The sequence below is a fragment of the Peromyscus leucopus genome, chromosome 1 (genome assembly GCF_004664715.2).
Source record: "Peromyscus leucopus breed LL Stock chromosome 1, UCI_PerLeu_2.1, whole genome shotgun sequence".
Taxonomy (NCBI): Eukaryota; Metazoa; Chordata; class Mammalia; order Rodentia; family Cricetidae; genus Peromyscus; species Peromyscus leucopus.
In genome coordinates this window covers 60830782-60855214 of record NC_051063.1, presented here as the reverse complement: position 1 = coordinate 60855214, position 24433 = coordinate 60830782, and the positions used below count along the sequence as shown (strand labels likewise).

At 52.7% G+C, this 24433-nt stretch overlaps 1 protein-coding gene across 4 annotated transcripts in view; it reads right to left on the bottom strand.

Annotated features, from left to right (window-relative positions):
* Positions 1-443: 443 nt before the first annotated feature.
* Positions 444-24433, bottom strand: part of Osbpl5 (oxysterol binding protein like 5) — a 73144-nt gene continuing 49154 nt past the window's right edge. For all 4 annotated transcript variants that reach the window (XM_028871093.2, XM_037208799.1, XM_028871102.2 and 1 more), the window contains exons 4-22: positions 21114-21194; positions 20650-20751; positions 20104-20307; positions 18615-18699; positions 16679-16850; positions 16270-16474; positions 14853-15037; positions 14395-14476; positions 12900-12998; positions 12409-12505; positions 11180-11278; positions 7335-7432; positions 6864-6953; positions 6636-6772; positions 6019-6204; positions 5617-5743; positions 3808-3934; positions 2803-2905; positions 444-1590 (exon numbers count right to left, since the gene is read on the bottom strand). In XM_028871093.2, the coding sequence (XP_028726926.1) occupies positions 1452-1590; positions 2803-2905; positions 3808-3934; positions 5617-5743; positions 6019-6204; positions 6636-6772; positions 6864-6953; positions 7335-7432; positions 11180-11278; positions 12409-12505; positions 12900-12998; positions 14395-14476; positions 14853-15037; positions 16270-16474; positions 16679-16850; positions 18615-18699; positions 20104-20307; positions 20650-20751; positions 21114-21194 (2418 nt within the window). In that variant the 3' untranslated portion in view covers positions 444-1451. The remainder of the gene's footprint in view (positions 1591-2802; positions 2906-3807; positions 3935-5616; positions 5744-6018; positions 6205-6635; positions 6773-6863; positions 6954-7334; positions 7433-11179; positions 11279-12408; positions 12506-12899; positions 12999-14394; positions 14477-14852; positions 15038-16269; positions 16475-16678; positions 16851-18614; positions 18700-20103; positions 20308-20649; positions 20752-21113; positions 21195-24433) is intronic.

The following is a 24433-nucleotide window of genomic DNA, read 5'->3' as shown; positions in this document are numbered from 1 at the left end:
GTGTCTTTATAGGTTTTTAAAATGGACTCAGAGATGCCTAGGGCTACTGGGGATGCCTCCAAGCTATCTGAGCATACAGAAGCTTAATCATTTCAGCAAGGCCATGCTGGCCACAGCAGGCTGCCCAGTCTGAGCTTCTTTATAGTGACTTAAAGAAATGGGTCCTGATCCCTTCCCTCACTTCCCCAGTCCTGGTAGCTTCCCAGAATGCCTTGGCAGGCAGCATCCTTCCCATGTCCGCAGTTGCTCGCTGGCTGATGGGTGAGACTCCAGCTCCCAAGGGCTCCATCCAGGTGGGCCATGTTCTCACTTCACACTGTGAACCTGCACCCCGCCTTCTGAACCCCTCACTTGGTACCTCCAGCTCAACAGCCCTATTACACTGGTTTTTCCATCTCCCCAGAAGTTCTTTGTTGTCCTCAAGGACTCCCAAGAAGAGAGCATACATGTATTTCCATTTATTTCAAGGCATGGAGCAGACACACCCCCAGGCTGGGGAAGGAGAGACAAATGGATACAAAACTTGAAGGGATCAGTTACAGTGGAGATGGCACCAACAAGGTATTAAGGCTCCGAATGTGAGTACGTGTAGGTGCCCACGCATATGCACACGCACGCACAGAGGGCCATCCACACGGGGTTGGGGGCCGGCTGCAGAGGCTGGTCACTGCACACAGCTGCCTGGAATATTGCCAACTATATGTATTCAGAATGTCAACAGAATGGGAAGACTGTGTTGATCAGGGCATGTGGCAAGCTTCAGCCTCCCTGGCTTTGGAGACACCCCCTGCTTCTCTTGCTTACAAGCTCACACTGCCATTGGCCAGGGAACTCCCCTGGCACAGGTGGGTTCCTCCGGCTGTAGGGCAGGTGTGGGTTCGGCAATTCCCTGAACAGGCTCCTGTCCAAGCAGCTTAATAACAGGATAAAGGTCCCAATGTCCTCACCAGAGCGGCTACAGCCTGTCGGTGCTTGAGTGGGCAGACTGTCCAGAAGTCAACGTCGCCACTCAAAGAGCCCTGGGAAATCCTGGAGTCGTCTTTCCTGCTGCTCCTGAAAACCTCCTCGCTTTCCCCTGCATTGCGGTGAGTGGCTGTCCAGAGCCTGCACAGGCCCTCCTGACCCCCAGATCTGATGCCATGTGGCAAGTGGGGGCAACTTGAGATGACCAGGGGCACACTGCAGGGCAGAAACTGCATTTGGCTTTAGCGTTAAGGCCGGTGCTAGGTGGAGGGCTCTGTAGGAGAGGCCAGTGCTCCCTGGAGGGTCCTACAGCTGGGGTCCCAGCACCCTCATAGCCCCAGGCCCCACCTGTCGTCCTCTTGTACGAGGACCCTTCTGTCCAGTAGCCATGCCTGTGGGCCTCACTGCCTCCAGTGGCCGGTGTAAAGTGCTGGGTGCCTAGGAGGGAACTCTGCAGGCATCACCCTGCATGCGGATCCCAAGGGCTCTTATTTGAGGACATAGTTAATGAATAACTGACAGGTCAGGAAGATGCAGAGCAGGAACCAGGAGCGGGGGTTCTGCAGGAGGCTGGGGGCCGACGGCTGTCCAGCACGAACTGTGGAGCTCAACATGGCTGAGAGGTGCCTGCAATGACAGAGACGGAGACGGCGTGAACACCAGCATGGCCACCCTCCCGGCCTACAGAGGAGTCTGAGACAGGATGGCATGTCTGCCTGCTGGGAACATGGCTTCAAGGGTAGGTGGGGGGCTCCTCAGGGGGAGGGGTCCCAGGGCAGGAACCTGGGCTGTGTTTTCTGGGTATCAGTTGTAGGACAGGAGGGTCTGGTCTTGGGGAGCAGGCCTCTTGTACCCTCCCTGCCACCCCTGGGGTGGTGACTGAATGGTGTCCTCCTCCTCAAACCTATGTCAAAGTCCCCTGAGCTGTTTGGAGATAAGATCTCTGAAGAGGTGGCTACAGGGTTTCTCTGTATATCCCTGGCTGTCCAGGAACTCTCTCTGTAGACCAGGCTGGCTTTGACTCAGATCTGCCTACCTCTGCCTCCTGAGTGCTGGGATTAATGGTGTGTGCCACCATCACCCAGCAAGTACCTAGGCTAGGGTCTTAAGTCATTCCACACCTTCCCCTCAGGCTACTGCAGTTACCCAAGGGCCTCTAGCCAGCACACTTCTCAACTTCCCAAACTATAGCAATTGACTTCAGCCAAGCCACAGTGAGTCCGTCTGAGTGGTGCTGTGTGTCTGGAACCTGGCTGACCCAGGAGGTGCCTACCACATCCCACTCCTGCCCCTACCCTTCTCAGTGTCCCAGCTCTGCCTGACTCATTTCTCTTCAGCTCCACGCCCCATCCCTACCAACCAATTCTCTCGGCAAGATCTGGAAAGGAGTCAACAGGGTCAAGTACTGTGCCAGTCACCTGAGGGGTACCTGGATGGGCACAAAGCTTGTTCTCCACCCCACCCTCTCCATTCTGCCCCCACCCCTTGGTTGGTGCTGCTATTAACCCATTTTACAGAGGAGAACCAAGTGTGATGGCGTATGGTGTCCTCAAGTGATACTGTGTGCTGTCTGTCAGGAAGGAACTGTGTGGCCCTGGTCATACCCCCTGAGGTTACACAGTACGGCTCTCAGATACTCCTTGTGTCTTGAGCATAGTCTGTATAGTGGTGCTGACAAGCTGCAGGGAGCCTGAGGTATCCAGGGGGGCTGCCACCTGCTTTCACACCCCTGGGGTGGGGGGCTCCCCTAGCCCTGCACCCTCGCCTGTGCCCACTGGCTCCTGCATGAGGGCTGCACTCTCCTACCCTGGCAGGCCCCTCCATCTCCTGTGTTCTTACCTGTGCAGCTCTTGCTGAGCTTCCCGAATAGACAGCACGGCCTCTTGTAACATCCGTAGCCGGTGTGCGTCTCGCCTGCACCGAGGACATGGGCTCTCGCTACCTGGGTGTCCAGGATGGAGACAGCAGGAAGAAAGAAACCAGGGTGAGCTAGGATGTCCTGGCTGACCCAGCTTCTGATCTCCCACCTGAGAAAACGTCAGGAGCCAGCCACAGACACCAAAAGACAGGGAGAGGTTAGGGAGGGATGCAGGCTCAGCTAGCCTGCAAGCCTCAGAGATGAGTGACCAAGACGTGGCTGGTCCACTGCAGAGGTGGGGACAATGTTGGGGAGACACAGATTGCTCAGTAACAACAACGAAGCCAAGAGTCCCATCAGGGAAGGGTCAGAGGCAGAGCCGGGGGCTGGACAATGGACAGTACCCAACCAACCTCTCACAGTATCCCTGCAGCTCAGGAAAATCCTAGCCTGGGACCACGTCCTCCCCCCAAATCCCATTTTTTTAGAGAAGGTTTCATGTATCCTAGGCTGGCCTTGAACTTACTATGTAGCTGAAGATGACCTTAACTCTTGACCTCTTGTATGACCTCTGGAGTGCTGGGTTATGAGTGTACATCACCATGTTGGGTTTATGCTGTGCTGAGACTGAATGAACCCAGGGCTTCATGCATGCTAGGCAGGCTTTCTACCACTAAGCCACATACACGGTACTCTCTTTTCTTCCGCATGTCCTGGCTACAGCCTCAGTCTGTCCTTGGACTCTAAGAAGGCAGATCTCTTAGGGAGAGGGCAGGACAGGACAAGCAAAGATGTATTATGAGGATACCTGTCCCTGTATCCTCATCTCTGGAAGGTGCTTCCTGGCCCTTAACATCCTGCAGCAAGGCTACAGGAAGGGACCGGCCCTCTCCTTCAGCCCTCCTCCCTCTTAGTCAAAGTCCAAGATTTCCACTAGCCAAGGCCAGGGCCTGCTTAGCATACGTAAAACCCTGGGAGCTACTTACCAGGAACAAAGTCCTCATCAGAGAGGTCTGGACAGGACTCAGGTGTGGAGCCGCTGCTCTCCGTGACCTGGCTATGGCCAGAGGGCTGGTCACTGGCCTTGCGGAGCCGCCGGTCGGGGCCAGGTCTCTGTAAAGAGATGGAGTTAGTATATCTAGGTTCCCCTCCCACGGGCCCTTTGGAGACATGGTGGCCCATTAATGTCAGGATGTCCTAGAGCAGGGCAGTGTGCAGAGGACGGATCTGATGGCTTTGCAGCTGGACACAGGTGGTTTAAATCACCTGGCATGAACTGCAGCCATTCCATCTCTGGGGCCTCAGTTTCCCATCAGGAACAGAAAACCATTGACCTCCTCTTCAGGGAGGAGGACCAGCCAGCTCTATGTGGTCTGGCCACCAGGTTGGCACATGGCCGGTGCTGTTCACACCTGGGACCCAGAACATGTGGCCAGACCACCTGGTGGAGCTGTTCATAGTCCCACCTTACATAAGGGCATCTCCCTCTCTCCTTCCCCCTTTTTCCTGGAGCTCCTCCGACCTTTTGACTGTAGCTAGAGTTTTCCTGCCTTGCCCACAGTCAGGACAAATCTTTGTCACCCGCCAGTCCCACAGCCGCTCAGACCCAACCAAGTAAACACAGAGACTTATATTGCATACAAACTATATGGCCGTGACAGGCTTCTTGCTAACTGTTCTTATATCTTAAAGTAACCCATTTCTAGAAATCTATACCTTGCCACGTGGCTCGTGGCTTACCAGCATCTTCACATGCTTCTTGTGCTGGCGGCATCTGGCAGTCAGTCCTTCTGCCTTCCTGTCCTTTTATTTCTCCTCTCTGTTAGTCCCGCCTATCCTTCCTGCCTAGCCACAGCCGATCAGGTTTTATTTATTGATCAATCAGAACAACTTGACATACAGACCATCCCCCAGCACAGCCAAGTGCAGACCATCTCAGACACCTGCACTCAGGCCCATGGTCCTAATCATCCTCTATGCGGACCTGCTGGGTAACGCCACAAAGAACCCAAGAAGGGCTCCCACAGGACATACAGAACATCCCACAGCATTTGACTCCTTCCTGCCTTTCCCAGGCCCTAGGCATGTATAGATGCTGTAGAATAAATGCTTCTGTACACTGTGAAAATGTGTTGCTCTTATTGTTAATAAAACGCTGGTTGGCCAATAACTAGCAGGATTGTTGGGGCAGAGAGAATGCTGGGAAGAAGGGTGGAGTCTGAGGAGTCATGGGAGAGACACAGAGGAAGCAGGAGATAATTATGTCATGCTAGAAGGTACCACCACATGGCAGAGGGTAGATAAGAAATATGGGTTAGTTGAAGTTATAAGAGCTAGTTAGTAACAAGCGTAAGCTATCAGTCTAGCATTTATAATTAATGATAAGTCTCGGAGTGGTTATTTGGGAGCAAGCAACTGCCAGGATGCAGAGAAACTCTGCCTACATATGGATGCTGGCTTCTCTTCTTTCTTCCTGGACTACCCTGAGCCTGGGTTTCTTTATCTATAGAATGGGACAAAGTGGCTTCAGGAGGTAAACAGCCTGGTAGCCAACTGACTCCTGCATGGAGTCTTGAACTGTGAGGCCCAGGGTGCCCATGAATCAGGTATTCTGCATCTGGGGTCCCCCACAGAAAGGAAGAAGGAGCCACGAGGAGCCTGGGGTCAGTGAAGGCCCACTGCCGGGTAGGGTTTGAGATATCACAGACTCAGGCACTGAGAGAGGAGGGCTAGGTGGAAGGAATGAGAGCCATTGAGATCAAGCCTGGGCTGGAGCCTTGGTGAGAGGTACTGACCTTGTGCCTGGACCCTGGACTTCCCAGGAAGGTTGTCTGGCCAGACATAGTCTCCCTCTGCAGTGTGTGAAGAATCCCATCTTGCTCATATTGGGCGATGTCCTTCAGGGGGTCCCAGGGGCTGTGGCTGGAGGGTCCAGATGGTATCCATCAGTAGCAGTGATGACCCCCCCCACCCCCGAGGGAGAGGGCGCTGTCCTAGCCTAGACTTCAGTCTCTCATGGTAACCAAGAGGATAACCACTGTTGAGAGTCTTCAGGGAAGGGTTAAGGGGGTCTATCTTTCCATCCCTCCATATCCCTTATCCTTAAGGTACTGCTGAAGGCAGGGAGAGGGCATTAGAGACTCCATGATGTCCCCAAGTCAAAACAGGCACAGACCCCAGGGCCACTTGCCACTCACTTCTCATATCGGTAGCGCCATTCTTGGGTGAGTGGGTCCAGGTGGAACAGCTGTGGCTTCCACGGCATGAGGCTCTGCTGGTGCTCACGGGCACGCTGCCGCTGTGCTTCCTCCAGCACAGACTTCTCCTGTGTGGCTTTGTGCTGGTCACCCTCACGGATGGCCCTGGTGACGCGCTGCCAGAGCCTACAGGCCAGGAGAGCAACCCACCAGGAGCTCAGAGTGGGGCGGCTCCATTAATCGGCAGCCCCGATTCAGTCCCCTCTATATGGGAAGGAGGCTGAGTGCTCTTTGCTTGGTTGCCTTCAATGGCAGGGAGCTGATTATCTTGCAGGAAGCCTGTGTCTCCCAGGTTTTGATTCCACACTATGAACTATATTTTTCCTGAGCGGGGCTCCCACCTGCTACCTGCAGGGATTCCCTTGCTGGCTGTGATGAGGCTCTCTCCTCCAGCTGTCCCCAGCAGGACAGTTTGATCTGGCCTGAGGGGCCTATTCTGAGGCTGTCCTTGCCAAAGACATCCTGGAATGTGCTCCCAGCATTGTGACCCTGACCACCCTCCCCGGCCAGCACATGCAGCCTGTGGTCAGCAGGGCTCCTGGGTATAGGGGCCTCACCTCTCAGACTCCAGCTCATTCTGTTCTTCCAAAAGCACCGTGTGCCGCTTCAGCCGCTGCCTGCGGACCTCCTCACTAGGAGTCCAGAAGAGCTCGGTGCCTCCACTGCCCTCTTCCTTGATAAACACATCTCTGTCCTGCCCCAGATGGCACAGCAGCATCAGAGCTGCTGACCTGGTTGGTGACCACCCTCGGGCCCAGCCAGGCTCCTGAGGAATGACATCTTACCCAGTGTCCAGTGAGGCGTGCAAGGACCTCATCCCCTGACGTGATCTTCCCAGAGATCTGGTTGATGCTGGTGCTGTTCCCAAAGAAAGGCTGCAAGAGCAGATGGACGTTCAATGAGCGGGGAGGAGGAGAAGGGTCCTGCTTAGAGGCACATCCTCAGAGGTACCGAGTGGTCATTCTCATGGCTACGGCTTAGATGAGGCTCACTACTAGAAAAGGATGCCCTCACTCACGTCAGTGCCTCAGTCTGAACTCAAATCTGTAGTCTTCCACCATGAGGACAATGGGACTTAGGCCTGCAGGTGCTGCTGTGTGGCCTGTGGGCAACCCCTTTCTCTCTCTGGGCCCTGCCTGTTCTAAGCAGATGCAAAAGTGTACTTGTTTGGGGGCACGCTGCCTGGTGTGGGATGAGGGGATCAGGCCTCCCTCCCCGAGCTCCATGCTCTGTCTCCCACAAACTTCGTACATTACCTTGAGCTTGAAGTCCAGTTCAGCTTGGAGGTTGTTCTTCTCACATGCGATGGTCACTTTGCCCCCTAGCTCCATGGTCATGGTGCCATACAGGATCCCTGAAATGCAACTGGTATTGGGATTCAGCCCTGAAAGCCTGTGTCAGCAGACAGGGTAGGGAAGGTGTGTGAAGGGGTTTGTTGAAATGGAGCCAGAAGCCTACCTGTCCTTCAGTACTATGACCCAGGAAGAGGCCTCTGCTCTGGTCTGGAGATGCCACACCCTTCACTGGGTCAGCTCCTTCAGGAGCAATCACATCTGTGGCTGGGTTCTGCCCCAGAACTAGAGAATAGATGTGTCTGTTCCTTACTGCCCCCAGGACTGGGCCAGTGTGTCTGTTCCCAGCCATCTCTCAGGGCTGTGTTGTACGCATCTGAAAATCTTGTATGTCTTTTTCTCAGTACACTTCTGGTCATATGGAAAACATAATCTAATTTAAAAATTACCACCGTGATTGCAGTAGTTTGAATAAGAATGGCCCATGGGCTCATCTATTTGAATGCTTGGTCATTAGGGAATGGCACTACTTGACAAGGATTAGGAGGTGTGGCCTTGTTAGAGCAGGTGTGGCCTTACTGGAGGAAGTGTGTCACTGGAGGTGGGCTTTGGGGTTTCAAATGCCCAAGCCAGGCCCAGCGGCTCTCTCTTCCTGCTGCCTGACAATCCGGATGTAGAACTCTCAGCTACCTCTCCAGCACCAGGTCTGCCTATGCACCACCACGCTTCCTGCCACGATGACAATAACAGACTAAACCTCTGAACTGTAAGCCAGCCCTGATGAAACGCTTTCCTTTATAAGAGCTGTCACGGTCACAGTGTCTCTTCACAGCAATAGGACACTAAGACAATGATAAACAAAACACCCAACACATTTCTACTTGAAAACTCAGAAATGTGAAATAAATATTTCATTTAAAAAAAATTAAAAGCAAAAGAAAAAAGAAAGAGAGAAAGAAAGAAAGAAAGAAAGAAAGAAAAAAAGAAAGAAAGAGAGAGAGAGAAAGAGAGAAAGAGCCATTTGCACCAGCAAAGTCTTGACCCCTATCCCTATATTCTTCCAAGGAGCCCGAAAGTGCTAAGATACAGCAAGTACCACAGGGAACTACACAGCTTAGAGGAGGGCAGGATCTTCATGTTGCTCCAGGGGCTCTCGGGGCTGCATTACAAGGTAAGAAGAGTCAGCTACAAGCTTGGTGTAATCTCCACACTTGGAGGCCGGGGCATGAGGATTGTGAGCTGGAGGTCAGCCTGTGCTGCAGAGTGAGTACCAGGCCAGCCTGGGTTACATGAGGAGACCGGCGGTTTGAATGAGAATGTCCAATGTTCCCACAGAGGCTCATGTATTTGAACACCTGGCCTCCACTTGGAGAGGTTTAGGAGGCATGGCCTTGTTAGAGGACACATGTCATGGAGGCTGCTTTGGGAGTTTGTTCTCTCTGCTTCTTGCTTGGGGTTCAAGGTAGGAGCTCAAAGCTTCCTGCTCCAGCTGCCATGCCTGCTGCTGGCTGTCAGGCCTCCCCACCATGGCGGAGGATTGGCTCCCTGGAACCATAAGCCCAAATAAAATCTTTATTCATAAGCTGCAAGCTGCTTGCCATTGAACCTGAGGGCCTGAGTTTGGTCCACAGGTCCCACATGGTGACAGGGAAGAAGCAGCTCCTTCAGGCTGCCCTTTGACCTCCACAAGTGTGCAGTGGCACACTTACTCACTTCAAACAACTAAACAAATAAATGTAATAAAAACCAAACTAGGAGAAGGAAGAAAAAAGAAGCTAACTACAGCTCCGGGTGGAACAAGGGGCAGGCTGATTTTGAATTCACAGAGACCTCCCTGCCTCTGCCCTTAGGGTTTAAAAGAATGCACCACCATGCCTGGCTCACTAGACAAATTTCACTGAGCATCTTTTAAGATCCCGCTGTTGGCCGAGGAATACATGTAACTCACACACCAGGGCATGAATATTCCAGACAGAGGAGGTAAGACAATCACATTTAAAATGATAGTGAGGATAGTCCTCCAGATCCTAACCAGTGTGACCATCACACAGCAAGCTGATGCTTAGCTGTTATAAGTGCCAGACTGCAGCAAAACACGTGGTCGGAATCCCAAAAAGATCAGGGACACAGGGGACATAGCTCACACAGACACACACGGTGCACACAGACGCACACTTTCCTGGAGTCTGGCTTTGTCAGGTCTGCATCAGCTCTGCCCGAGACTTAAGAGCCACACAAGATCTGGGCTTGGCAGGCAGGGTGTGGAGACTCAGGGTCACAGCCAATTGCTGCTCCCCGGATCAAGCTGCACGTGTCCCACTCATCCTTTCAGTTGTCAGAGCTATGCCGAGTCCGAGATGAGTTTTTTATTTTTTAAGACACGGTCTCACTATGTAGCCCTGGCCTCGAACTCACAGAGACCTGCCTGCCTGTGCCTCCCAGGTACTGGGATTAAAGGTATGAGCTACAACAGGAGGTTTAGAATAGATTCTTATTTTTATTTTTGGAAGCTCTGGGGGTTGAATACTAGCCTCAGCGTGCTCAGCACGTGCTCTGCCACTGAGCTTCAGCCCCCCCACCAGAGGGATTTTTAGGGTGGGGAGGTCTTCTGTTTGACACTACAGTGGTGACACTGTATCACTCTTCTTCTTTGTGTAGGATATCCACAGAGTGGGCCTTAAAGGAGACTGTGGATTTTAGCTAACAACTAAGTCTTAATCTTGTTTTGCCATGAACATGTAACAATGTCTACCATACTAAGGAAGATGTCTGTGACAGGAGCTGGGGGTGGGTAGGGATCTATAGGAATTATACTTCTTGGTGTGTGTGTGTGTGTGTGTGTGTGTGTAGTGCTGGGATTGAACCCAGGGCTTCATACACACTAGGAAAGTATGCACCTACCACTGAGCGGCCAGCCCAGCTCCCTTCCTATCTTTTGATTTTGAGACACTGTCTTACTAAGTTACCCAGGCTGGCCTTGAACTCACTCTGTAGCCCAGGCAGGCTCTGACATTTCAGTCCTCCTGCTTCAGCCTCCTCAATAGCTGGGACTGATGACTATCACAACGGGAGCCAGAGGCAAAAAAAAAAAAAAAAAAAAAAAAAAAAAAAATCAAAGAGGAGAAATCCTAGCAGTCCACCCGGAGCTACATACCCAGTTCTGAACAGTCACCCATGAGGTCAAGACACCTTCAAACAAGCAAACACCTGAGTGGTTTAGCATCTGCTATGGTTGCTCTTGGTTGTCAACACCACCTGATTTTGGAGTCACCTAGAAGACACACCTCTGGTGGGTCTACAATGGTGTTTCCAAGGAGGTTAGCAGAGGAAGGAAGACCTACCCTGGCACAGTCCTTGGCTGAACAAAAAAGTAGAAATCAGCTGAGCACCAGGTTCATCTCTGCTTCCTAACTGTGGACTCAACATGACCAGCTCTGTAACCTCCTCCTCCATGGACCCTCAAATTGTGACCCCAAACAAACTCTTTCTTCCTCTCTTGGTTGTTATTATTATTATTATTATTATTATTATTATTATTATTATGTATACAGCATATATGACAGCCGGCCAGAAGAGGGCACCAGATCTCATTACAGATGGTCGTGAGCCACAATGTGGTTGCTGGGAATTGAACTCAGGACCTCTGGAAGAGCAGTCAGTGCTCTTAACCGCTGAGCCATCTCTCCAGCCCCCTCTTGGTTGTTTTTACCATGTCATTGTAAGAAGAAAAGTAACTAATACAGCCCCCTATGCCATGACTGAGGGCTAGCCCAGGCTATCGGGAAGTGGGGCATGGCACAGTCACTTACCTCGGCAGTGGGCGTAGGGCATAGTGAGGGTGTACTCCTCCTTGCGGTTCAGGAAGGTGAGTTTAGCCTTGCCATCCAGAAGCGCGGACAGTGAGTTCCCTGTAAGGACAGGGCAGGGCTGTTGAGGGCACAGCACAGGGCTGCTGCTGGACCCCAGGGTCTGAGTGCCCTTTCAACATATCCCAGAGTTCCCAGTGCCTCTAGCTGGAGCACCGAGGGACAGACACACAAACTCTGGTGCTTGGAAATCATAAAAATTCTTTAGTTTGCACCCATTATGAACTATGAGAAATCATCTGCCTTGAAGCATGTTAGTGGCCCATTGTAGTTACTCTACCAGGGAGTTTCAGGGTGGAGACTATTAACCTTCTGGAGCCAGCCTGAGCCCAGAGCCCAGGTAGGAAAGGTGAATAGAATAAGGATGCAGATGCCACATGCTACCCTCTACTGCTACAGGGCACACAGAGAACCTGAGCACACACCTGCACACAAGCCATGAAGGTAACGAGGTGCCTGATAGGGAAAGGTGCTGCTGAGGTTCCTGGTTCTGCTATTCCCAGGCTCAGAGCAGCACAGAAATACAGCTTGTCCTGTGATCACAGGCTGCTCTGGCCTGCTTGGAACACTCAAGTACCTGCCACCAGCCAGGTGTGGCTACCAAAATACTTGATGGGACCCATGCAATAGAATACTGTTTTCACTTCTATATACCTACCTACCTTCTATCTATCTACCTATTACCTATCTCTCTGCCTCCTACCCACCTACGTATTATCTATCTATCTATCTATCTATCTATCTATCTATCTATCTATCTATCTATCTATCTATCTTCTATATATTGATTCTCTGTCTCTTTATCCATCTACCTACCTACCTTCTGTCTGTCTATCTGTCATATATCCACCATCACCCATGTGCAGTTCTGAGGATGGAACCAGTGGCGTGCACTTTCTACTGATCTGCAGCCCAGCCCCCCTTTTCACCAGTACAAACAGACACATGCGGCTGACAGCTATGGAATCAGGTGGCTTTGCTGGGACGAGTTCTCTATAGGCTTCTCCTCCTCTGTTCCCTTGCTTCCCTGCAGAAGGTGTCTGCTCTCAGCACAGATGGGGCCACCCACATCATCCTGCCACTGGGGTTCTGGGGTTCGCTGGCTTCTGGAGTGAAGTTCTCCTCCCACTTCTACAAGACCCAGAACCCCTCCCGCCCCCAAGCCTCCTCACCGTAGAACCTGGACTTGGCTGTGATGCTGCCGCTCATGCAGAAGCCATCCTTCCGGTTGCTGACATAGAAGGCAGACACAGGAGGATGGTGGGACACCTGTGTGAAGAGAGGTGGCTATGGAGATGGCTCCAGAGAGGGCAGTCCCAGAAACGACATACCTCGGGGTCCCAGGACGAAGTGTGGAGGGAGGGACATAATCTTAAAAGTACCACGGCAGGGCCTGAATCTCCGTGTCTGGGAACCTATTCAGATTTCTGAGTCATCTAAGAATGCCCTGTGCTGGGCAGTCGGGCTGCTTGCCCTCCTTCAGGTGATGCTCTGTTACATGCCTGCCTGTCTTGGAGAATCCCCACGGACAGTGACCAGTGTGCAGCCTCCCCTATGGCAGGGTATGGGCCAGAGAAAATGCCACCCTCAGTCCCACCAGCCCCTGCCCACCGCCCGCTGCCCACACTGAGCTGGAAGGCTGAGTTGGGCAGTGGGGTCTTGCCTGCTCTGCTATGTAGAAGGTGTGGCTGTTGGTCTGAGGGTGCACCCAACGGCAGCGGAAGGTCTCCCCCAGGATGGGGTTATAGGGTTTCTTGATGCCCTGTGGGGAACACAAAGACATGTTGAGGAACTGGGAAGAGAAAGCCACTTCCAGGGGTCCAGATGGGGTGAGGTACAGGTGAGACAGTGTGGGGGTGCTCCTACCTCTAGAAGGGGCTCTGATTTGCCATTGGCACCTTGCTTCTGCTTTGAGGAGACAACTTTTTGCTGGTGGCTTACAGTTGGTGGAGCGGGGCGGGGGGGGGGGGGGGGGGGGAGCCTGCCTTGGGAATTCTTGGCTTCTGCTAAGTTCAGAGGGGCCTCAAGACCCCACCCAGATCTGACTGTCCTAGGGCTGAGGCACAGCCCATACATAACTGGGTCAAAGGCAAGCTTGGGAGATGCCAGGCTTCCAGGAGACCTTGGTCTATCTCAGTCTATGGTATGACTCTGGGTTGGACCGCAGGCTCACATCTATTCAATGAGAGGCAGAACTGGAATCCAACTCAGTGTAGTCTTCCTGCTTCTGCCTCCAGAGTGCTAGTATTATAGATGTGAAGCCACCACACCTGTGTGTCCACTTGTATGTGTGTGCGTGCATGCATGTGTGTGAGTCTACATGCCTGTGGAGGCTGGCAGTCAATGTTAAGCGCTGTCCCTCAGAAGTTATCTACCTTGTCTCTGAGACAGGACTGCTCACTAACCTAGAATTTGCCAAGCAGGCGAGGCCGGCTGGCCAGTGGGCCACAGGGATTCTCCCATGGCCACCTCCTCAGCACTGGGATTACAAACATGCGCTACCACACCCAGTCCCAGTGAATGAAACTCGGGTCTTCAAGCTTGCATGGCAAGAGTTTTACTGACTGAGCTCTCCTGACTCTTCCCTTCCCCTTTTAAAGATGGATTCTCACTATATAGTCCAGGCTGGCCTTGAACCCCAGGAAATCCTGTTTGTGCTTCCCTAGTGCTGGAATTACAGGTGTGCACCACCATGTCTGGCCAGAATCTTGGTTGTCAAGTTGGTGTACTATGGAACCCCAGCTCCAGGTAGGCCTGCAGGCCACTCCATAACCAGGATGGCTGCTACCAGCAGAGTCCTGGGCTGGGGGTTTTTCGAAAGGGATTCTGTGACAAAAGGTGATAGATAACCCCAGATCCAGAGGTAACGCAACTGAGGGCCAAATGCTCCTTTCCTAACAGTGTCGTGTGTGGTGGCACCTATTACACAGCCTGAGGCTGTCTCCTTGAAGACTGAGGAAGGATCCAGTTAATGGGACCAGCATTGGGAGCTGGGCCTGAGAAGTCAGAGAGAGCACTGTCCTCCACCTCTCAGGATCTAGGGCCATGGTGGGGTTAGCTGGGTTTCTTCTGGGCCATGGAGGAGAGTGTTGGTCCCACTCATTGGGGGCTGACAGACCCCTGGCTGAGGCCCTGCCCTTTCCACAGGCCCCTCTTACCTTGGGCTTCTTGTAGAAGCCAGACAGATACCATCGCAGCACAAGCTTCATACGGCAGTAGGCGTCCTCCTCTGTGGCTGCCCTGTGACGGGGGTGAAGAGCTCTGACTCAGGTTGGGGTCCCCGGATACCCTCCCCAGCACCTGCCCCTTTCTCCAAACATCCCAACCTCCACCCACTTAGATGAAAGAGGCAGCTTCATCCCAGATGACCTCAACACCCCGCTCCATCCTTCCAGGCAGGCCAAGTGGGTTTAGCACACAGCCGTAGAAAGTGGGGCGGTCAGCTCCACACTGGGGCAGAGAGGGCTCTGCATGCTCCGGGCTGTTGGGGTGCCCTCCCCTCTAGGAAGATGCCTTGGTGCTCTTGCCTTCGCGTCCCTCTTCCTGGCTCTACCCCGTCCCCTGCCTCCGCAGCAGCCCACAGGGGCTGTGGGACCCCCTTCTGTGGGTGATGCACCTGGAGAGCAGGTCCCCGTGATAGTAGTAATCTGAGAGCTTGCTGAGGAAGGAGCGGGGCTCCAGCACGAAGGTGGGCAGCACCACTCGCGACAGGTCCATGCCCGGCCGCAGCTGTCGCAGCAGCACCCACATCAGGTTCTTGTTTTCCTCGGACACTGTCTCCACCTGGGATGTCTCATCCAGCTGCAGCGGAAGGATACAGTCAGGCCCCCTGGGATGGACTTGGAGCCCCTGCTCTGGGTCGCCCAAAGGAGCTGAGGGACAGGGAGTCAGAACAGCACATTTGGTCCTTGCCTGCCGGACATGCGTGCGTCCACTCTGTGTGAATGGGTGTCACCGCCCATTCTGGGCTTGGGAGCGAGGGAGTTCCTCAACAGGTCTGAGAACAAGATCAGCTCTTCTCTACCTCTGGTGCCTTGGCTCTCCTTTGCACAGGCACAACTGCCATGGTGCTGTTCACCACATGGCATATCCACAAGACCTTCTCCAGGGGCCAAATCCACAGGGCTGCCCGATCTTATATATCTGGCCTCCAAAATTCTGAGCTAAAAACCCCTCTTCTCTAGAAATTCCAGTACAGGAATCTGGTTGCCCGGGTCCTGTGTGCTTGTGGGTGTGCCGGGCAGCTTTCTGCTACTGTAAGAAATACCTGAGGCAGCCGATTTTTAAAAGAAGAAAGGTTTGAGCTAATCTCAGCACTAAGGAGGCTGACAAAGAGGACTGCTATTTGTGGCCAGCCTGGGCTACAGAGTGAGTTCTAGGCCAATCAGGGTTACACTGCCCAGTCTCAAATGAAACAAAAGGCTTATCTTCAGTGTAGGAGGGCGTGGTGTAGGATGGATGAGCTTGCTTTGGGCCTCTGGAGAGATTGTACATCATGGCAGCACAAATGCTCATGGTCAGGATGCAAGAGAAAGAAACCTATCGGACCCCTCTGAGGCTACGCCCCCAGAGACATAACTTCCTCCTGAGGTCCCAGGTCCTCAGGGTTCTACCACCTCCCAGCTGTGACAAGCTTCCCACACCTGGCCTTCAGAGGACACTCAACATGCAGGTGAATAAGTGAGAGGACAACACAGGTTCTTGATTGGGGTGAGGGGCCCAAGGTTGTCTGACCACAGGACAGGTCCCCAGTGTGTATAGGAGTTTGTCATCTGCCCAGCAGGGAGGGCTGGGATCTGTCCTCTGGCCACAGTCCACCCCAGCACAGCGAAGCTTTTTATTTGGGGCTGGACCTTCACATCAACCTTGCATCTCATGCTAGATGGGCAGGGCAGAGTTGAAGACATGTCATTCAGAGATGTCCACTCACAGACACAGCCGCTGGCCGCACACAGAGTAACAGGAGGTTGCAGACTTCAGCATTAGCCCTGCCACATCCTGTTTGTATTCTCTCCGTTGACAGTGGCTCTCACCTCTCCCAGCTCCTCCTGGACCTGCTCCACATAGGTAGTTCCCCTCCGTGGCCCACCAGGGCTGTCCAATGGGTCGCTCCCACTCTCATTGGTCTTGCGACTGTGATCCTGGGTGTCAGCGTCTGAGTCTTCGGCATTCTCTCGTTCTGACTTGTCCGAGAAGGCATCATTCTCCAGGTGGTTCTCCAAGGCAGACCCATTCAGCCTGGAGAGTGGAAGTGCCCGTGGGTCCCCAATTCCAGGCAACACCTAGGACCTCAGACACCCATCTGGGTACCTGGCCTCTTTCACTTCAGGGACTTCACACACTGCCTTACACTGAGTGACCTGCATATGTACTATTGCTCTTGGCCTCCCTCCTGCTGCTTATGGGGACACCATGCAGACCCTTCTCACCCAGCTCACTCACGGGAACAGGTCTTGGTCTGGGATGGTGGTTGAGGTGGGCAATCCATAGAGAGAAGAGGGTGAGGCATCGGGCGACGACCCCTGCTCTCCGTCTCGGCCCTGCTTGCATGTGCTCAGTCTCAGCAGGCTGGAGCAGCGCAGGGCCAGCTCCAGGGCATCTAGCCAGCAGCGGCCTGGGGGACACAGAATGAGTCTGATGAGGCAGCCTTCCCTGTACTTCCCCACTGTGGTAGTATGAATATAATTGGCCCCCATAATCTCATATGGAGTGGCATTATTAGGAGGTATGGCTTTATTGGAGTGAGTATGGCCTTGGTGGAAAAAAGTGTGTCACTGTGGGGCAAGCTTTTGAGGTTTGTTATGCTCAGGATATTGGCCAATGTCTCATTGACTTCCTGTTGCTGGCAAGGTGTAAGACTTCAGCTACTTCTCCACCACCATGTCTGCCTGCACACTGCCATGCTCCTCACACTACGATGGTAATCGACTGAACCTCTGAAACTGTAAACGAGCCACCCGAACTAAATGTTTCCCTTCTAAGAGTTGCCGGGGTTATGGCGTCTCTTCACAGCAATGGAAAACATAACCAAGACACCCACCAAGGAACTTGATCTGCCTATTTTCCGGAAGTAGCTTTCAGAAAGCAATCTCCTGCCAAGGTATCCTGTCTTTTAGTCATGAAACTTCTGGTCCCGTGCCTCACTCCACTCCACTAGGGTCTAGTTAAAGACTCGCCTCCCTAACAGACCCCAGCCTTGCATGTAGCCATCCTGGCAGGAATAAATATAAACTAAAAAGACAGGTGTGTCCCTCCCTTCGGCCATCAGACTATTGAAACAATGAACCCCAGGAGTTTCACACTCAGGAAAGGAAAGCCTGGTGCCAGCCAGAGGGGGAGCTTGTCTCCCACAGAGATCTCACAGAGTTCTGAGAACTTGTCGACCACCTTGCCAGTGAGGAGCCAGTGAGCTGGGGAGATCACTGTGGAATTGGACTTAGGGCCCAAACATGGCTGCCACAAAAGACTAGACATCCTGAGCATTATACATCCTTTGAAACCCGTTTGAAAGCCTCTGCCTCCTCCCACAGGAAGCCCACCCGGATACACATAAGATTGCAGATAATCTTCTTCCTTGACTGTGGCCCCTGACAATCAGGGCTTCAGCTCAAACTTGTCATCTGGTGGCTGGCTCACTGCTCAAAGACCCCCAAGGTATGCAGGCTCTGTCAGGGCACAGATTGTCTGTCCACCCCAGAGTCCAGCAGGACCAATGACAGAGAGGATGAACAAAAACATTAAAAGCATTCTAGATAGGCTGGGAGTGAGTGTAGCTATAACATTTGGCCACCAGGGGGCGCCATAGAACGGGCAGTTAAACTATATGCAGGATTCCAAACTTGAACAGCTGGACCTTAGCTGTCAGGTCCTTGGACCTCCAGCTGGGGTCACCAGCTCTGAGGTTTTGATCAGGAGCCACAGCCCTGGCTAGAAGCTGTCACCTGAAGGACTCCTTGTTACAGAGATAATGGGCTGCTTGCTGCTTGGAATCGGTGATCTAGTTCGGAGGATCTGGACTCAGGGGAGCTCACATTAATATCTGTAACCTATTGCTAGGCTACTTCTGGGCTGCCTGTTACTTAAGTTTCCCCATCCGTCAAACATGAAATATCACAGCAGAACTTGTTGGTGGCACTCAGAACTGTCACCTGATTGTTTCCATACAGCCCTGGGATTCCCATAGCATTGGGGTGACAGGTACAGCTAGTCCCATTTAATCCACGGGGAAACTTCGGATCGGCTGAGAGAGGGGCATCACTGTAGGGCAGGCTCAGTCTGTGTCGTTGGGTAGCTGAGGGCCTATACCTTAGCTATAGCCCCCAAGAAGACTGATTCCAGGGAACTCTGGGATGGCGGGGACAAGGCAGGTGGCACTCACCGTCCGACTCAGAGGCGGCCCTGAAGATCAGGTAGCTGCTGGGGAGGGGCTGGGTGATGGAGCCCACACTCTCACCTTTGGGGCCCTAGAGAGGCAGAGACCTGCAATGTCAAGCACTGGGCCAGGAAGGCTATGAGGAAGTGGGTGGGGCGCTCCCCGCCCCCTTCTGAGCAGAGACCCCTCCTTCAGTTCAGCTCCCTGATTATGGTGGCCAGAACCAGTTAAGGTAAGTTCCAGACTCGCAGTCGAATTGTCCCTTCAGAGGGACAGCGAAGGGCTGGTTAGTGTAAGGAAGTCTGTCCCTTATTTGGAATAAACGCGTTTTGTTTTGCTTTTGAAACAGGTTTCACTAGGTAGCCCTAGCTGGCCTGTAACTTGCTAAGTAGACCAGGCTTGGCCTCAAATGCAAAGAGAATCCGCCTGCCTCTGCCTCTGGAGTGCTTGGATTAAACGTGTGACCCCGCAGGCCAAGGTGGAATACATTTATACGGTCAGCGCTTTCATATAAAATAGTTTTGTTTTTAACTCCTTTTTGGTTTTTCGGCAGTTTTTGTTTTTGTTGTTGTTGCTTGTCTGTTTTGAGACAGGGCCACTCTCACTCTGCAGCCCAGGCTAGCCTACAACTTCCTATGTAGTTGGAGATGACTTTGAACCTCTGATCCTCCTGCCTCCGTCCCCCAAGTGCTGCCCACCTTTGGGCGATGGGGTGTCCTCAGCTCGCTGAAGGGGGCTGCACTGTGCTAGCTCAGGCACGTTCATGCATTTTTGAGGTGCAGTATTTTTAATCCATAGTGGGTTTACTCAGCTGTAATCTCACCAAAAAGTGGGGAGAATATTACTTTTAAAACAATAGAAGCTAGGCATGGTAGTTTATACCTGTAATCTCAGCATTTGAGAGGATGAGGCAGGAGGATTGCTACAAGTTCTAGACTAGCCTGAGCCATAGAGTGAAGTCTACATCAGTATGGGCCATAGAGTAAGAGAAACCATGTCTCAAAAAATCAAAGCAAGCCGGCTGAGGTGGCACACTCCTTCAGTCCCAGCACTTGGGAGGCAGAGGCAGGCAGTTCTCTATGAATCTGAGGCCAGACTCCGTAGTGAGTTCCAGGCCTGGAACAAAGCTACACCTTGTGTCATTCCCACCCCCAAATCCAAACAAAACATAAACTCTGTCATTTCTCTGAAACTCAAATGTAACGAGGTTTTCCCTGAGGACCCACGCCTGTCCCATCAGTCCTGGCTGAGCAGTCCAGGTGGTGAGGGATGAAGGTCTGAGTCAGGGACAGGCCCTTCCTCCCCTCCAGACAGCATTGGATGAGGGACCCAATGTATAGCCTAGATCTGCCCCATCTCTGCTTCCCATAGCCCATCACGGGCTGCTCAACCCTCCAGGGATCCCTCGCTAGAGCTCCCCTTTTGGAATTGTGGTCCTAGGAGGAGCCCCCAATCTCCCTGAACCCCCGCCTAGGCACCCTGTTGATCAGCTCACCTTTACAGCCCACACGGACTGGTCCAGCGGGTGGAAGAGTTTGAAACAGAAGCCGTCCTTCTTGGAGGGACGCTCGATAAGCTCACAGCAGTGCAGCAGCACCGTGCCCACCCACTGGCCCACCTTGGGCGTCTTGTAGATGAGCAGCACACCTGGCTTCAGCACACACCACAGCTTCGTCCAGCTCTTCAGGGTCCCTCGGATCTGCGGAGGACTTCATGGTCAGGGTCATCCATGGGAGGCTGCTCCCCGAGACATCTACACAGCTTGGTGGGGGATGGCCAGAGGCAGGGACTGGGGTGATGGACTCCTGGAGCCCCCAGGAACTAGGAGGTGTATCCCAGAGCTCTGTGGGGAGTGCGGTCCTCACAGCACCTTGACTCTGGCCTCCAGACCTATGGGGAACTGGCTTCTGTGTCGGGTCATTTGACGTAGCAGTCCAGGGCCACTCAGACAGCTTTGTAGTGACAAATACTTAGACTCACCTCCCAGGTGCCACAGATGTCCTGTCCTACAGGAGCCCCTGTGGGTGGCACACCTGCCTACCTTCAGGCTGTCAGCCATGATGACCACACTGGGGTCGGTCAGGGCGCTGAACAGCTGCTTCGTAGCCCGCTTCTTCTCCTGCCGATAGTTCTCCTTCTGCGCCTGCGACCAGCACAGAAGGGGGTTGGTTGTGGAGAGCATGGGCTGCCCTAGCTCCTCCCACTGCCAGCAGGGCGCAGGGAAAGGAGGATGTAGAACAGTGGCTCTCAACCCGTGGATCATGACCCCTTTGGGGAGGGTTGAACCACCCTTGCATGGGAGTAGTGTATCAGATATTTATATTACGATTCATAACAGTAGCAAAATTACAGTTATGAGGTGGCAACAAAATAATTTTATGGCTGGGAGTCACCACAACATGAGGAACTATATTAAAGGGTCACAGCATCAGGAAGGTTGAGAACCACTGATGTAGAAGGTGTGGGTGTTCCCTCCATCCTCCCCACCTCCTGGGCCAGGCCCACCTTGAGAGTGTCCTTCTTGGAGATCCTGGTTGTTGGGGAGGTGCATTCCTTGTCAGATCCATTGCATAGCCTGTACTCAGCCTGTAGGAGAGAGAATGGGGTGCTGGGGGTGTCAGGGTACAGTTGGGGCTGCCAGGGCCGGGGCAGCAGAAAGCAGGAGTCCCAGAATAAACAAAAATGAGAAAGTGAGCTGAGCATCAGCATTCATCTCTGCTTCCTGACGGTGGATGAAATGAGACCGACCGCTCAGTTCCTGTAGCCAGGCCGTCCCCACCCCCACCATGACGGACTGGGCCCTTGAACTGTGAGCCCAAATCTGTCCTTCCTCCTTAGGGTGCCTTCACCAGGCATCTCAGCAATGAGAAAAGTAATAAGGTGGGGTTTGTAAAAGAGGGTCTTGGTGGCAGCTAGGGCACAGTGGTGACAAGCTTCTAGGCTATGTCAGCCCTAAGGACAGCAGTTCTCTCTTCCACGATGCTCAGAATGGCCACTCCTTGGCCACCATCAGGGTCCATCTCTGGGCAGGCAAACAAGGAGACTTTGGGGTAGGGATGCCCATTGGCTCTGCAGAAGGTATATCTAGAGAGTCAGTGTCCAGACCTTGCTTGAGGCTAGAGACAGGAGCCAAGCACTTGAGCCTGGGGCCAGAGCAGTATGAGAGCAGCATCACAGAACTTGAAGGAGCCATAACCCCACAGATGGAGAAATTGAGGTCTGGGGAGTAGAGCCAGAACTTGGTCTAAAGGCCACAGGTCTGGGGATCACAAACTGTGCCCTGAATCCTGCATGCCACCTGTTGCTGTGTCCCTGGGTCTACAGGTGTGATACACATGAGGCTATAAGCTGTCCTTGGCTATTGAGCTCACTGAGAAGCTGCCTCTGGGAACAAGGCTGTACCCCACCCACATACATGCTTGTCACAGTGTCCTCCAAGGCCCCTGGTCTCGGATGGCTGCCCCTCCCCAGCTCTGTGACAGAGAGGGAAGAGAGCAGCCCTGAAGAATTCAGAGCTGGAAAGGGACCATTTCTAATGGAGGAAGTTACCATTATTCATCCCACATTGTAACAGTGCCCACAGTGGGAACGCACAGCCAGAACTCAGCTATGGACTACCCCAAAAGAAAGCACAGCTGGAAACCCCAGCTGATTGCCTCAACTTCCCCAGGCAGTTTCTGCCAGGTGTTGTGAGCCCCGCGGGTGTTATAAGTCCCTCTGTTCACGGTCCCCAGCAGGCTATCCAGTCATTTCTGCTGAGCCCTGTACCTGATTTGATGATATTTTACTATCTACTGCTTCTGTCTATTGGCTACCTATGTGTGTTCTTGTACTTTGTCTTGTTAAATACTTAATAAACACACTCATAGCTGGGCGGTGGTGGAGCACACCTTTAATCCCAGCACTTGGGAGGCAGAGTCAGGCAAATCTCTGAGTTTGAGGCCAGTCTGGTCTACAGAACAAGTTCTAGGACAGCAAGGGATACACAGAGAAACCCTGTCTCAAAAAATAAATAAATAAATAAATAAATAAATAAATAAATAAATAAATAAATAAAAAATAAACACTCATTTAAAACCCAAAGTCTGGTTATCGGCTGCCATTGCTCACTCTCCTGCACAGAACAAGCTAAAGTGTCTAAAAGAAAAAAAAAGATATCAAATGAATATTTCATGATGTGAAAATTATAGTGTGTGAGTCAATTTTAATTGTCAACTTGACAAAATACAGAATCAACTAGAAAGAGTCTCAGTGAGGCACTCTCTAGATCAGGTTGGCCTGTGATTGTCTTGGTTGAGTTGACGGAGGTGGGAAGACCCACCCTGAGTGTGGATGGCACCGTCTCATGGGCTGGGCCCTGGACTGAATGGAAAGGAGAGTGTGAGGCGAGCTGCAGCCCATGGGTGTTAGTCAGTGGCTCTCTGCCCCTGACTGAGGTAGAGGTGACTGTGGGTAGAGGTGACCGGTGCTTTGGGTTTCTGGTGCCTTGACCTCTCTGAAGTGACAGACTGGGACCTGAAAGAGTAAGGATGACTATGCTTGCCTCTGAGGGACAGATGGGAGTCCATAGGTACATGGACGCTGTAAGAGTGAGAGGTTGAAGTACTATGTGTGGGCTTTTGTGTTGGTAGGTACATCTGTACTAATTATTTTTCAAACATTATTTACGTGCGTGCGTGCGTGCGTGCGTGCGTGTGTGTGTGTGTGTGTGTGTGTGTGTGTGTGTGTGTATAGGTCAGAAGACAACTTGCAGGACTAGGTTCTCTCCTACAGTGTGGGTTCTAGGGATTGGCAAGCACCTCACCTGCAGAGCCAGCTCACTGGCCTGTATATGCATATTAAACAGAACAGCTCAGATGGGTGTGGTGTTATGTGCCTTCAGTCCCAGCACTCAGGAGGCCAAGAGTCTATCACTGTGAGCTGGAGGCCAACCTAGTCCACACAGTGAATTCTAGCCCAGCCAGGGCTGCACAGTGAGACCCTGTCTCAAAGACAAACCAACCAACCACAACAGCTCAGGTCACTGGTGTCACCCATGTCCCGCAGAGACGGGGACCATCCCATAGTAAGGCTCAGAAGTTTACCCCGGCCATGCAGCAACTAAGCAGCCACGCTGGGATTGAACTTGGCAGTCCCCCTTCAGAGCTGCACCCTCTTAGCCACACAAGAACATTCCAGATCATCAGAGGAAGTGCCCAGCGGCTCTGCTCAGAAGTGGTCTTTGAGCTAAGGGTAAATGACCATGCATGTGCCAGGTAGCAGGCCTCTAGCAACAGGCTCTGTGGGGACTCGGCAGAAGGCTCCCCAGCCTGGCATGCTCATCATCCACGTGGTTGGGCAGATGCTTCTCTTCCTCAGTCCCCGAATGGCCTACCCAGAAGGAGGACAGCTCTGACCACACTGGTGGGGACATGCTCCCTCAACTTGCCCAGGGCTTAGACAGTCCCAGCCCTGCAGGGACTGCGGTTAGCTGTCTGTCAGAGCGCCCCTGTGGGGCAGCCAACTCAGCCCCTGCTCAAATTAGCAGCTGGCGTTTGTCAAGAACTATGAAGAGGTGGACAAAAATCAACCCGTGGTTTAAATTAAAACACTATTTACAGAAAGAAATGGCTCAGTGGCTAAGAGTCCTCCAGAGGACCCAGGTTCAATTCCCAGCATCTACATGGTGGCTAACAACCATCTCTAACTATAATTCTAGGATTCTTCTAGCCTCCTAGGACACCAGGTGTGCAGGTACAGCATACATGTGCATGCAGACAAAGCATCCACACACAAAATACAAATAAATGCACCTAAAAACCCCATTATTTACAGCCCTGTGGATG